The 15,456-nt window shown below is 46.0% G+C and overlaps 1 protein-coding gene across 1 annotated transcript; it reads left to right on the top strand.

Moving 5' to 3' along the window:
- Positions 1 to 2,805: 2,805 nt before the first annotated feature.
- On the top strand, positions 2,806 to 11,314 carry ASB12 (ankyrin repeat and SOCS box containing 12). The gene is made up of 3 exons (XM_035101240.3): positions 2,806 to 3,027; positions 9,294 to 10,137; positions 11,045 to 11,314. The coding sequence occupies exons 2-3, from the start codon at positions 9,315 to 9,317 to the stop codon at positions 11,176 to 11,178; spliced, it is 957 nt and encodes a 318-aa protein (XP_034957131.1). The 5' UTR covers positions 2,806 to 3,027; positions 9,294 to 9,314; the 3' UTR covers positions 11,179 to 11,314.
- Positions 11,315 to 15,456: the final 4,142 nt, after the last annotated feature.

Below are 15,456 nucleotides of genomic sequence, written 5' to 3' on the forward strand. Positions count from 1 at the left end.
AAGGGTCACAGTAGTAGCACATAGCTGTTGTTTTCTACACCTTGGGGGGGGGGCAACTTTGGCCGTGTGCACATAATACATTTAAAGCACATTATTACTTGCACAGCTACAATTCCCAGCACTCTTAACTAGTTCCTATGAATCTATGTGGAAAGCCTTCTGGAACATCTCCACATAGCCAAGGAGGGAGGGGGCACGAGCGCCCCCTAAATCAATACAAATCAATATAAATCTGAGGTTCTGCCCCCCCTAACAAAAGCCTGCCCCCTAACAAAAATCCTGGCTATGCCCATGCCCCCAGCCCTTGCCAAGTTCAGTGAAAGTGGGGCAGTCTAGCACCTTCGCATTTCCACTCATCCTTCCCACCCCTAGAGCAGAAGAGATGAGCATCTGGGCCTTGGCAGAATGTTCCCTCTCTTGCCAAGTTTTGGCAGCGGCAGAAGTGGCAGGGTGGGCAAGGGGGTGCAGCAGAAAGGCAGAGTGTGATATATTCCCACTTCACCTCAGGTGGCGAAATGGGATGGGCCACTCCAGATTGCAGCTGAAGTGATACACATTTCCTTCTACAGCAGGAAACTACAAACTTCAAGCTTGCAGGATCTAATTTGTGGTGTAAAAGTAACCCTGAGATTCAACAGCTGAAGCCTGATGCAGAAGACATATAGTTAAAATTACATAATTTTGAGCTCAGGATTTTGTTTCCAGGCCCAGACCTGAACTGAGCTCAGTCCTTGCATACAAAACCAGTGTGGCGTAGTTGTTAGGGTGATGGAGTGGACCGAGGAGACCAGGGTTCAAATTCCCACTCAGCCATGAAGCTCTCTGGGTGACCTTGGGCCTGTCACTGCCTCTCAGCCTACCTCGCAGGGTTGTTGTGAGGATAAAATGGGGAGGGGATAGAGCCATTGACCTCCTTGGAGGAAAGGTGAGATATAGAAAGCATAAACAAACAAACAAACAAACAAACAAACAAACAAATTCATTCATGGGGTTTCCCACCCACCCTGTTTCAGCACTATAATTTAGTGATTCATTTTGCTGTTGCCATCTAAACAGCTAGGAGTAAGAAATCCTTGTTGATCTAATTTGCAGTGCACACAGAGATCTACCAGTAGATCTCCACCTAACCTTTTAAGCCCAAAAAGGGCCTAAAGGGAGCCATCCAAAACGCATTAAGTCCAAGTTCTGAATTTGCCCATCTTCCCCACCGGATCCCATCCTCATGTTAATCAAGTAAGCAAACACATCTCTAAACCTGCAGGCACTTTATTGGCATTGTGAGTCTGGAGCAGATGGCTTTAGCAACACGTTCTCTCCCAAGTCTAATAATAAACCAAACACACTGGGAAGACAGATGATGATGTTGTTGTTGTCTCAGAGCCTTTGCTCCCCATCTCATTTTACTTCTGCCCCACGAAATTATTTGACCAATGATGCTCATGGGACGACTGTACAGTATATGTGACACGGGCAATGCAGAACATTCTTCTCCCTCTCCAGACCGGATGTGTAAGATTCATTAATCCTAAAGGCGTCAACCAGGGCTGAGAAAGAGTTTGGTGTAGTGATTAGAGAGTTGGACGAGGGCCTGGGTTCAAAACTCCACTTAGCCATGAAGCTCACTGGGTGGATCTGGTCTAGTCATTGCCTCGTCAGTCTAACCTACCTCATGGGGTGGTTGTGGTGATTAAATGAGTAGGGGGGAGAATCATGTATGCCACCATGAGCTCCTTGGAGAAAAAGGGTGGTGTATAACTGCAATAATTAAATAAATAATGCAAAGATATTGTTAGATTTCCCCCGGACTTGATCCCTGAACACTTGGTAAGTGGTGGCTGAATGTTTGAACCAACTCAGTTGAAAAGTATTTTTGTTGAGAAAAGGCTGAGGTGATAGGATACTTCCGTCTGTAGGTGTATTTGAGATTTGGCCTCCCCCAAAGTTGTTGGGCATTGACATTCAATTGGTGTGTGCATGTGCCACATCTTGTGATTGATTATGCGGGGTGGGGCTTACCTGGACACCCTCCCCCCCCCCCAATATTTGATTCAAGTTGACACTCCTAACTGGAGGCCACCAGGCTCCTCCTCATCCCTGAACTAGGCTGTGGGGCCACTCAGGGCCAGGAAGAGTATGCAGCCACATGTATCATTCTCCTGGGCTGAATCCTGGCACTGCAAATCTTTTCCAGGCCTGAGATCTTGTTGCCGACAGTGCCTTGTTACCACCACAAACCTACCGTACTCATCCCCTTTGCTAAATCCCCATGCAAGGGAACAGTCACCTGGGGAAGGCTTCGCCAGCCTAGTGCCCTCTAGTGGGGGAGGGTTGCAGCTCAGTGGTGGAGCACCTGCTTGGCATGCAGAAGGCCCCAGGTTCAGTCCGCGGTGGTATCTCCAGGCAGGACTGGAAGAGACCCCCGCCTGAAACGCTAGAGAGCTGCTGCCAATCAATGTAGGCAACACGGAGCTGGATGGATCAATCATCTGACTCAATATGTTCCTATGCTTTGGACGGCTGTCCCCTGGGGATGATGGGAGTTGTAGTCCAAAAGACCTGCAGGGCCCCAAAAGGCTGATCTGCGCCATGCGTCCCGTGTGCTATTGGGAGGCCCGACGTCCAGGTCCCAACCCAAGCCCTTCTAAATTGCCTCCTGCAGGCTGCACTTTCCAAGAATGGAAGTTGTCAGATAAGACGCCCAAGCAGGGGGCTATAATTAGCCAGAGAGCCCTTATTTGATCGGCGGCCGGCAGCAGTGCAGCTGTCCATTTAGCCGGCTGGCGCTAGCCTCCGCTTTCCTTCCTAGTCGGTGCCCCGACGACCATCCCCCTGGTCCCTTTCTCTTCTCTCGCTATTCCGGCCCAGGGAGAAACCCGCGATGTGGGGCAGCCCCCTGCCTTAGCTGGTCCCCAGCGACCTCACAGAGGCCCGGCGGCGACGTAGCCGGACTGGCCGGCGGCTCATCAGGCACCGCTCCGTCGAGGCAGGGCAAAGCGACTCGCAACCCGCCCGGCCAGCAACCAGCTCGTGAGTATCTTCAGCCAGGTGGCCTCCCCGTCTCTCCACCCGCCTGGCCATGACTCCGAGTCCTCCACCTGGAGAGGCAGATCGGTTTTTTCCCCGGGGCGGCTGGGAGTTGGTCCCTGTTCACATGTGCGCACCTACAAGCAACTCCCACGCTCTCTTTCTACGCGCTGGATCGCTGCCCACTTGGCCTGGCCTCCTAAGCGGAGGAGGTGGCGGGGATGGATTGCGACACTTGGGGGGCGGGGAAGGGGACAATCCTGGTACGTGGACAAAACCAGAATATTTTTCCCTGATATGAAGTGAAATTTGTTTGTTTTTAGAATGGGGTTTTGCTGTTGTTTTCGGACAGGAAGCCCTGAGAAGTGGTGGTGCAATCCTTTAAAGATTCTAATTCCGAGTTCCACTGCATGTCTCCACCGACAACAGACTTATTACATTCATGTACAGTCATTGTGCAGATTTAGAAATTTTTGCATTTTGTCCACCTTTTTCTTCCAAGGAGGCACACATGGTTCTCCTCCCTCATTTCACCCTCACAACCTCCCTGTGTGGTAGGTTAGGCTGAAAGCTAGCAACTGGTTCAATGTCACTCAGTGAACTTCAGGTCTGAGCAAGGATTTGAACCCTGGATTCCCAGGTCCCAGTCCAACCTCTATTATCATACTGCTGTAGGGATTGTGGAAGGAATAAGTGTACCTCAGGGCCATTCAGCTGATTAAAATCATTGTGGTATGTATTAACACAAATTTCAAAACTGCACATGATGATCCTTGTAGCTGTTTATAAAAATTATTTTGGCTGTTTTGAAGGATATGCCTGTAAATTACCTTGGGGCATATTATGTGGAAAGTGATTTGCAGACTAAATAATAATGGAAATAATAATATTAAGCTTGGGTACACAGGAACATAGGAATCTGCTTTATACTTAGACCTTTAATCTATCTAGCTTAGTTTTGTCTACACTGAATGGCAGCATCTCCAGAATTCCAGACTCGATACATTCCCAACCCCAATTGGAGATGCTGGGGATTAAAAATGGAACCTTCTGCATGCAAAGCAGATGCTCAATGACAGCCTTGTTTAGACCCTGGCCTTAATGCTCTCAACAGGGGCTTCCTTAGACAGACATTTATTACTTTGGTTGTGAAGCACACAATTAACATTCCCCACCCCCCATACACCACTGTTTACACCTGCCTCTTTACATTCTTTATATCAGAGCTTTCCAAACTGTGTGTTGCGACATGTTAGTGTGTAGGCTGCAGTGTGTAGGTGTGTCGTGCGACTGCTCCCTGCGTTCCTCCCAGGGCTGGAAATGAGTTACGTAGTTTGATTCCAGGTTGCTAGCAGGGCCGTCTCAAGCACGTCTGGCGCCATGGTGCGGTATTGCTCCGGAGCCCTCACCCCGTTTCTTGCCGCGACTGGTGGGCGGGCGCAGCGCACAACACAGTTTCCGTGCGGCTCTGCCGCACGGTGCTCCCCTACTGGGCTGGCGCCCCGCGCCACCCAGACTACCCCTAGAACCGGCCCTGGTTGCTAGTAAAACTGAGTTACTGTGTCACAAAATGATGCATGTCTAAAAAGTGTGTCACCAACATGTAAAGTTTAGAAAGCTCTGCCTTATATGTTAAAACTAAAAGGCATTCTGGCGAACCCGGATTATTATTATTATTATTATTATTATTATTATTATTATTATTATTTGCAGTAAGAAAATAATTTTTCTACTCACGTGCAGTTTTACTTTTAGACTCACCTATAGCATGATCATGAGATTGGCAATAAAATAGGGTTGGTGTCTGCTGCCCTGAAGCTAAATGCCTTGATTTAGGAATGAGCTCCGTTTTGTTGCAGAAAAGGATAATGTGGTTAAAGTAAATATAACAAAACAAGCATTTCTAATAATGCACTTGCCTTGCTGGCCACCCCAACTTTAGAAAGAATAATAATAATTAGAAGAAAATAAAGCATGCTGTGGCATGCTGGACCTGTTTGCTGCTGGTTCCATCATCTGCTGCTTCCTGAGTTGTCATTTAGGGTGGGGAAGATGACCTGTGAGGCTCTGGATCCCAGAGCTGAGGTCCTGCACAACTGTACAAAACACCCCTCTTGTATGTACCCCTCTTTACATTAAACTCATTATGGTAGGCCAGTTTGGTGTAGTGGTTAAGAGCGGTAGACTAGTAATCTGGGGAACCGGTGTCTCCGCTCCTCCACATGCAGCTGCTGGGTGACCTTGGGCTAGTCACACTTCTCTGAAGTCTCTCAGCCCCACTCACCTCACAGGGTGTCTGTTGTGGGGGAGGAAGGGAGAGGAGAGTGTTAGCCTCTTTGAGACTCCTTCAGGTAGTGATAAAGCAGGATATCAAATCCAAACTCCTCCTCCTCCTCCTCTCTCTATGCTGTCTCAGCCTGAAGTTTGGAGGGTAGCCATGAGGCCTCTTTGGTGGTGGTCCTCTCAGTTCTGAAATGGTTTCCCTAAAGAAGCTCGCCTGGTGCCCACATTGTTGTCCTGGAATAAAACGAGAGAGTATGAATAAATGGACAATTCTCTGAATGGAGGGGTGTAGAAAATGCAGTCCTCCAAAGATCGGTATGGGGAACAGTGTTTTTTAAGTTGTTAATAAATGATCTGGAGTCAGGGGTGAGCAGTGAAGTGGCCAAGTTAGTGAATGGTACTAAATTGTTCAGAATCCTTAATGCAAAAGGGTTGTAAAGAGCTCCAAAAGGACCTCTCCAAACCGAGTGAATGAGAAGTAGAATGGCAAGTGCAATCCAGTGTAAATAAGTAGTACAAAGTGATACATGTTGGGGCAAAAAACAAATACATCTTAATTTCACATGTACACTCATGGGGTCTGAACTGGAGATGACTGACCAGGAATGAGACCTTGGGGTCATAGTAGGTAGCTCAATGAAGATGCCAACCCAGTGTGTGGCAGCTGTAAAAAAGGCAAATTCCATGTGAGGGGTCATTAGGAAAGGAATTGGAAATAAAACATCAAAATGCCTTTCTCTATAGGCTTGCAACCTCATCATTTGGAATACAGTTCACAGTTCTGATCGCATCGCCTCAGAAAAGATATTGCAGAGCTGGAAAAGGTTCAGAAAAGGGCATCCAAAATGATCATGCAATGCCCCTATGAGGAAAGGTTGCTGGGTTTGGGACATTTTAGTTAAGAGGTGACATGATAGAATAAAATGGTACATGGCCTGGAGAAAACTCCCGTCCCTTCCCCCCGCCCTGTATCTCTAGAACTCGTGGATACTCAAGGAATCTGAATGTTGAAAGGATTGTCCTCATTAAGGACAATTAAAAAAGAAAGTGCTTCTACATGCAATTCATAGTTAAGCAATGGAATGGGCTTCCACAAGAGGTAATGATGGCTATCAACCTGCGTAGCTTAAAATTCATGGATAACAAGGCTGTCCTTGGCTACTTACTGGCCATGATGGAGGCTATGCTCTGAATACTTCCGAAAACCAGCTTCTGGTAACCCCAGGAGGGGAGAAGGCTCTTGTGCTCAGGTCTTGCTTGAGGGTTTTTCATAAGTGTTTGGTTAGCCACTGTGTGAACAGGATGCTGGACTAGATGGGCAATTGGCCTGATCTTACATTCCGATATTGCCCTTTCAACACCAGCCTAATTTCCCAATCCTTTTAAGATATACAGTTATGTAGTTCTTTTCAGTGGTATGGCTGGTGGGTGGTTTTTAGGTTCTGTATTTGGTATTTTATCTCCTGTATTCCCTGAGTTTGAGTATTAGGAGAGGGAGAGAGGAAAACTCCCATTTTCTCCAAATTACATGTTGCAACCTTTCCTCCTAGGGGACTTGCTCCAGTCCCAGGATCTTGGTACATGCCTCCCTGGATAGGCTGTAACTAAGGCTTGTGGGTGGCTGTTTCCAAAACCAGGGTGGACTTGTCCAGGCTGAGGTCGCGAGGTGAGCAGCTGGAGATGGATGCTTTGCAGGAGGCTCTGGCCTCTCATTTAGGAGCAGGAATGGAGGAGCAGGGTGGTTGACTGAGAGGATATATTTGGATGCTCTGGAGATGGAATGCATCTGAAATTCTTTTTTTACCCTTCGAGCTTAAAGCATTTTGTAGCTGGGCAGGTGGAGCTTGGCATTCCTTCAAGTGAAAAATGTTAGGAATTGGCTTCCAAAGGGCCTCCCTGGCTGTCTGGAATATATTTCTGCCCCTTTCTTTGGCTAACATCTGATGCAGCCCACACCACTATCACCCCGATCTCAGATTGCAGAAGCACTTGTGATTTTTATGGATTAAATGTTAATAGAGTCAGGATAAGAGTAAAAATTGGCCACTCACAGAAGATCCTGCTTGCAAGGGGCAGACTTTGGTAATCTTTCGTAATATTGTGCCCTGTGCAAGACCGACATTTGGCGGCCCCAAATGGAAATTCTCAGTTGTGGATCTTCTCAATTTTGCACCCCCTTCAGCTTGGCTCCCTGCCTGGGGGAAATGCACGCAATGCCCTATATCTGGTGCTGCTCCAGCTTATTCTGTTCCTTCATGAGCCATCTGACTTTTTTTTTTTTGTATGAAGTCAAATCCAAAGCAGTGACTCATGCAAAAACACATTGTTAATTAATTATTTTCAGTTAGTTAAAAAAAATTATTTCTACCCTGCATTTTTTAAAGTGGCTTACAAAAATTAAAGCAAAGCTAAAACATTGAAAGCAAAATACATATAGCGTATCATTTTAAAAGTAATTTATAATGGATTTGAAATCATGTAAAAAACAAATTTAGTAAAACACAGTAAAAACATTAAAAACAGCACAGCACTGTTTAAGGTGCTTCTGCAGTAATGTCTCTCTCTAATGCAGAGATGGGGATACTATTTCAATCTGAGGGGCATAGCCAACCTTCTGGGGTGGGGGGCAGTGTGCTAACAGTGGGTGGAGCCAGAGACAAAAGTTGGTGGAGCAAAGGGGTATGACTCTTACTTTATAGAGTAGGCTAGATTCCAACCATGCAAAAGTCAGAAGCTTCAAGTTTCTATGCATGCACACACATGCGGAGAGAGACAGACAGACAGACAGACAGACTACTCTCCATCAGACAAGCAAGAGGAAGTTCAAGCATACTTTCAAACCAGTCAAAAGCACAGGAGGAGAGTACAGACCAGGTCCAGTGAGGGGTGCAGCCTGGTAGAGAGGGGTGTTGCTTGGGAAGAATCCCAGGGACCCAATAGAAAGGCATGGAGGGTCACAATTAGCCCTGTGTTTCCCCACCTCTGCAAAACACACCTACAGTAAGGAAGGCCTTTTATCAGCTACAACTGTTCTTGGACGGGGAAAGTCTGGCCACTGATTTATGCAATGGCATCCTCAAGATTCAGTAATTGCAGTTCACTCTACATGGAGCTATCCTTGGGGCGTGGGCTGGAGGTTTCTGCTAATGCAGAATACTGCAGCTAGACGAAGGGGACAAACTATTGCCAGCACATAACTCAAAAGCTTGCACTGACTGCCTGTACACTACTGGACCAGGTTCAAAGTTCTTGCACAGTATTCATTTTCAAGGCCCTTGACATTTTGTCTCCAGGATACAGTACCTGGTACCTTATATCCCTGCTTGATCACTGAGATCACTGACCCCCATCCCTGCTTATTAGCTGATCCCCAGGACTCTATTACAACTACAACCCATATATATAGATACCTGTTGGTGCCTGGCTGGATTTGAATGAATTTTATATAGGAGATATTCTTGATGTTGTTTAAATTGTTGTTCTACCTTATATATTATTTACACATTTAGACAATTTATATAGTCCCTAAGCAGTGTGCAAAGACTACAGTACAATGTAAATAAAAATGGGTTAAACCCATAAACTTAAAATGCCTCCTGAAATAAAATTAAAAAGTCTTTAGTGAGGCCAAGGGACCTTTCTGACCTCAACAGGAGGGAGGCAGATTTCCACAAAATCGGGCTCACCATGGTGAACATACAGCTCTTGGGGGATACAAGCATGCATCCCATAATTGGTCCCCCCCAATTGTTTTAATATATAAAAAGGTGACATCTGCTTTCAAATATGCAATTGCTCTATGCGTGCTTTAATTGTAAATAGCTTCAGCATGCCTCATGGGAAGCAATTGACAAATGAAATAATAATAATGAACAATAATAACTTTTGCTCACCTCTCCCACCAGTCAGGAGCCTCTATTGCACATGCATCCCATGTATAACCAGGACATTGTGACTGTGTTTTGTTTATTTGTTTTGCCTTTTAGCTCTCTAGCATTGCACAGTTCATGATGAAAATCAACCTCAAGAGACAAGCAAAGATGAGCCTGGTGGACATAACCAAGATTTTCTCCATGCTCCAGCCCAGTGAAGATGAAGAAGGCGATGAAGAAAGACAGGAGCTGAATCTCGCCGTCTCCCAGGACAACTACAGACTTCTGGACGAACTGTTGCGCCAAGAGAGATACAGGCGGTTCATCAACAGCAGGAGCGGCTGGGGGGTGCCAGGGACCCCGCTTCGCCTGGCGGCTTCAAAGGGCCATGTGAGGTGTGTTAAGGTCCTCCTGGCCCATGGAGCCGAAGTGGACAGCCTGGACGTGAAGGCCCAGACACCACTCTTCACAGCTGTCAACAACGGCCACCTCAACTGCGTGATCGCCCTCTTGGAGGCAGGGGCCTGTCCTTCTGGCAGCATCCACAACAATTGCACCCCACTGCTCACGGCAGCAAGGGAAGGGGACATTGACATCCTTCAAGAACTTTTAGAACATGGGGCAGAGGCCAACGTCAAAGCCAGAGTCCCAGAGTGGGCGGCCAACTCTGTTGCCTGCTCGGGCCCTTTGTACCTGTCCGCTGTCTATGGGCACTTGGAGTGTTTCAAGATGCTGCTACTCCATGGTGCAGATCCCAACTATAACTGCACTGATGAGAAGATGATCACCCGCATTAAGCACCCAAAGAGTCTGCTGGAAATCTGCTTGAGGCACGGATGTGGAGCAGAATTCGTCAAACTCCTGATAGATTTTGGAGCCAATGTGTACCTACCGGGCATTATGCTCGATAAGATCTCAGTGAACTCTGAGATGCTGGATTTGTTGGCCAGAGAAAGAGGTAACTTTTTACCATTTTTTATTATTATTATTCTTTGGTAACATCCATTACTGCTTGTGTACGCACCATACATTTTAAAGCGTGCACACTGTTTTTTATTGTCACAACAATACAAACACGTAGGCTAATGATATCATTATTCTATTATATATTTTTGACGTGTTGTGTTTGTATTGTTGTGATTAGTTCTTATTGCAACACAGGTTTGTTTTTGGTTTGCTGTCTTTTATTGTGACATTCATGTCTTGTCTTTGGAAAGGACCTACTTGTTAGTGCAAACACAGCCAACTAAATTCACTAAAGTGCAATTACTTTATACATTAACAAATACTGGTTAAATTGAATAGATATGCTGGTAGTTTTACTAAAGGGTTTCTTAATATGCTCAGTTGCAAATTTAGGACCCATCCACCTGTATTGTGTAAATGCCTGGTCAGATGTGTAGCCCTGTCCACCAACAGTATTTTCCAGCCACTTTTCCTATAAGGAATGTGCATTGGCTTCACCCCTGTCACCATATATATTTTTCAGGGTAGCTCTCCAGAATTTGATCAAATACTTCAAGTACTAGGGAATAGCTCAGTGGTAGAACATCAGCCTTGCAAGCAGAAAGTCCCAGGTTCAATTCCTGGCATCTCCAGGTAGGATTAGGAGGCACTCATGTCTGACAGATCATCTCCCAGTCTGTCATGAGGAGGTGGATGTAGATTTCAGTACATGTTGGAACTGCAAAATTATGAACACCTGAGGTGTTTCTCTAACGTGCCTTCCCAGATTCCTGTTCAGCTCCCTGCTTTTGCTCTTGGCTAATGCCTCAGATATTGAGGAGCTCTGGGGGGCTTGGAAGCTCAGCGGTACGGTAATCATAGTCTCTCCATTCCCTTTTTCCTTCCCACTCCCTTTCCAGCTGTCCCCAAATCCTTGATGTCGCAATGCAGACTAGCAATCAGGAAGTTCCTAAAACTGGCCAACCGTCCCTTTGCTGTGGATCAACTGGATATCCCACTGTCGCTGCTGAACTACCTCAAACACCGGTCGTAACTGAAGATCAAAGTTGGAACTGCCCAGGGTTACCAAGTATTGTAACTGATTAAGGATAAAGCAAAAAAAGAACATTCTAAGAATAGAAAGAAGCGTGATTTGGTGGCATTGCTTAGATTTATTGTGTGTGCGTGTAAGTATTGCCTATGCTGCATTATGCAAGAACACTGTTTATTTTTCTTTAAGCAGAAGTTGATCAAGTGGAATGAAAACTGAAAACCTCACCATATTCTGTAGATATATTCTAGATTAAACAACCTATTTTGTTATTATTTTTAAAAGTACCTGGCCGAGGTGTTCTCGACCAGTCTTCCCCAATCTGGTGCCCTTCAGCAGGGCGTCTTAAGCCCATCCAGCGCCCCCCTCCAGAGCCTCTCCAAGGGCCCGGGAGTGCCAAGCGGACTGCGGCAGCAGCGGTAGGCCACCTCTGAGGACTCCGCGCTGTGCCTCCTTCTCGTTTCCCCAGCGCTCGGTTCCGCTTAGTGGAGCTTCGCCACCAGCGCATGCACCCCGGGACCAGCAAGAGCTGCTTGGGCGCTGTGCGCACGCTGGTGGCGAAGCTCCACTGAGCGGAACCCAGTGCTGAGGAAACGAGTAGGAGGCGCAGCGCGGAGTCCTTGGAGAAGGAGAGAGACGCGGCGCAACCTCTCAGCTAGTGGAGCGCAGTCCTCCTGGCCAGATCGCCGGAACCCTGCGCTCACTTGGCGCCCTCCAGCGCCCGGCGCCGTGGTTCTCTGCGCCACTAGCCTCTATGGCTAGGACGGGCCTGCCCTTCAGGCATTTTGGACTGCAACCAGGGTCTGCCCATGCAGGAGGCGAGGTGAAGCTATTTGCCTCATGCAGCAGCTCTGACCCCCTCCCCGCTTCACTATTGCCCCATTTCAAGCCCCATTCATGCTGCCAACAATGCACTCACTGCACCCTCGCCACAAAGTTGGGGCCAGCAGTGCAGTTACAGGTGAGGGTACAGGTGCAGTGATGGGACTGGCAGCAACATGGGAGCAACGGCGAGGTCAGGCAGAGGGAGGGGACCCAGATCTGTGGGGCGGGGGCAGGGAGATTAGGTGTTTTGTCTGCAGCAGCAAAATGTCTCTGACAGCAATCAGCCCCAGCCAGACCAGCTGTTTGAGATCTTGGTCCCCCTTACAGTGTAGGACAGGCACCCCCAAACTTCGGCCCTCCAGATGTTTTGGACTACAATTCCCATCTTCCCCGGCCACTGGTCCTGTTAGGGATCATGGGAGTTGTAGGCCAAAACATCTGGAGGGCCACAGTTTGGGGATGCCTGGTGTAGGGCATTTCTACCAAGGCTGCTAACAGCTTGATTTTATGCATGCCTGCTCAGAAGTACCTATTGAGTCTAATGAGGCTTACCTTCCCATCCACTACTCACCCCAGATAACTATGTGTAGGATGGGAGCAGGCTAAAACTGCATTTTGTAGATCAGTCCCCACTGGGGAGAAGGTGAGACCGTGAGATCCTCAGCAGAGCTACCACCATTTCTTAAATGCAGCCAGCTCAGGTGGAGGCAGAAAAGTGAAACAATTGTTTTTCTTTCTTTGGTTTGTTCCTGTTACTTCCAGTGGGGCAGCCATGGATTGTGGATATTTTGTGGCATCTCCCAAAGATGAGAGATGGCACATTCGGTATTCATATTGATGTTTTAATTATCTTTCATTCTATGAATTCAATTTGTCATAATATAAAATATGATATATTACAAAATAATAGGAAGGAATAAAAATTTAAAATCATACAGCGTCTAGCACACCACATTATGATTTCTACAATGAGAAGAAAAATCATTAGGTGGTCTGTCAATACTGACAGCAATTTTCAAGTGGTCCGTGGGGGAAATGGTTGGGAACCACTACTCTAATGAATGCTACCTTTTTCTTGATTGGCGGGAATAAGAAATGCAATAATAGGTTTCTAGTGTTACTTGTAAAAAACATTATTAATTCTATTGGGGGGGCAGAGAGAATATTGTTTACATTTTTAAGCACACACACCTCAAATTGCAAACTACAGAAAAAGGGCAAACAGGTTGAAATAATATAATCATTACAAAATACAGAGGATATTTAAGAACTATTAATTAAAAATGCAAAGGACACAACATTTATAGAGCAATTTTGAAAGCAACCTCAGAACATTCAGTACAATGTACCTTTCTTGTTTTGAATTTATTTAATTCATCTACTTTAGCCTTTTATACTCCCACTCTTCAGGATACAAATCCTAAGTTAGCTCACAACAAAATAATATTGGTTTAAAAAACTAGTTCTGCATGTTAACGGCATGGTTTGAATTGTGGAAAAGCAGGCTGTGGGAGGCGCTGATTGGCTAGTACCCTTGTCATCACCAACACACCTCACAAACCCCCAGAACAACTTTGCAACCAGTATTAAAATGCTTGCACATCTTGTTGTTTTTTAAGGTGATGAATTGATGAACAAAGAGGCAAACTCAAAGATGGACCAGTATATAACTAGCTGACTTGTTTGTATGCTCTGTCTTAACGCTAAGCAGTACTGCCCAGTTCACATGATATTGAGATGAATGGTGATGAGATATGTAGTTTTTTTAGTTTTAGAAAACAATAGCATATAAAATCACTACCACTAGATGCCACTATTGATCCAAATGCAAGGCCAAAATGCATAATGCATGATTGGAACTCCTGGTGTTTTTATTTTTTATTTTTAACAGCAGCTCTGCCAGGCTCCAAATGTAGATGGAGTAACTGCAGGGAGAAGGGATGCTCAGGCTTTTACCCTGGACCATTTTCCTGATCTATATTGCCCTAACTTTTTTTTTAAGCGTTTAGCCCTGCAGCAGAGGTGGTTGGGGAAACAGGTACCTGTGTTTCCTCCGTGTCCCCAGGGCTGACAGCAGCTTTGCTGGATGAGGAAGTGACTGGCCCAAGGTCACCCAGTGAACTTCATGTTCAAATTCAAGATTCTAACTACTATACGACACTGACTCCTATCTCTTGGAACCTTTTAATGCCAGGAACTGCAAAATTGGTTTCATATTTGTTGCTGTATTCTGATTGTGTATTGTATTACAGTGGTACCTCTAGTTATGAACTTAATTCGTTCCGGAGGTCCGTTCTATTAGAGGCATGCTTTCACTGATGGGGCCTCTTGCTGTCGCTGCACTGCCGGCACACGATTTCCATTCTCATCCTGAGGCAAAGTTCTCAACTCGAGGTACCGTAACTCTTCCAGGTTAGCGGAGTTTGTAACCTGAAGTGTTTGTAACCTGAGGCGTTTGTAACTCGAGGTACCACTGTATTGGGTTTTAATGTATGTTGTTATTTTAATATTGTATTTATATCATTGTATTTTATGGTTTTTATCTGCACTGTATAAACTGTTTTGTGTGTTTTTTTAAAAAATAAAATAAACAGCAGGCTTGAAATGCAATGTGATGAAATAGACAGACAGGTTCAAAAGAGAAAGAAGTCACAGCTGCTCCTTCCAAATGATGGTGTTTGCTGCCACAAGATATAATAATGGCTGCTCCCAGAACTGGCCCAATACATTTTGCCTCCTCTTCTATGTTCAAAAGGTAATTGGACTAAGAGCTGACTCAAACTTCAATGCTGGCAATAGGACAGCAGCATTCCTGAAGCACACCTGCGGGGGCCACCCTGCACATCCACTTCTGGCAGCTGTGCAAGGGCCATCAACACCTCCCTGATGTTCCCTCTAACCTGGTGGAAGTGAAACCAGGATGTGCAAGGCAGAGAGAGCATCCAGCTCACCAGCTCCTCACCAGAGTTCCAGGGAGCTTGTTGCTTTTCCCTGTCAACTCCACTTACAAATACATGCTGTTTGGGACATAAGGGCTCATCATGTGAGGGGTAAGTAGCCCTTTAAGTATGGCACAAATGCATGTGCACGCCCCGGCAGCCAGTTTTCAGAAATATAAGAAAAGGCAATAGGATGAAAAGGAAGGGGGAGTATGGGCCTCTAAGAAAATAAAGAGAACATTTTTTGTTCAAGTCTCCCTACTCTGTTGTAGCTGTTTACAAGTAGACTTCCAGACTCCTCACATATAAGCTGGCAACATGAACAGCCAGGTGGCAGTTTAGGGGCAAGGGCCTGTTTGTTACAGTCATCTTTTAATCACTTCGGACCAAGGTGGGTTTTGTTTGGAAGACGCATTTTAGGCCACATTTGCACCATGTTGTTAAAACAGTAACAGCTTCCTCCAAAGAATTCTGGGGGTTGTAGTGTGTCAAAGGTGCTGAGCATTGTTAGGTAAAG

The sequence above is a fragment of the Zootoca vivipara genome, chromosome Z2 (genome assembly GCF_965207765.1).
Source record: "Zootoca vivipara chromosome Z2, rZooViv2.hap1.1, whole genome shotgun sequence".
Taxonomy (NCBI): domain Eukaryota; kingdom Metazoa; phylum Chordata; class Lepidosauria; order Squamata; family Lacertidae; genus Zootoca; species Zootoca vivipara.

Coding starts and splice junctions, on each gene's coding strand:
- ASB12 (XM_035101240.3), top strand. CDS start 9,315: ATGATGAAAATCAACCTCAAGAGACAAGCAAAGATGAGCCTGGTGGAC. Junction 10,138..11,044: donor TTTGTTGGCCAGAGAAAGAG/GTAACTTTTTAC, acceptor CTCCCTTTCCAG/CTGTCCCCAAATCCTTGATG.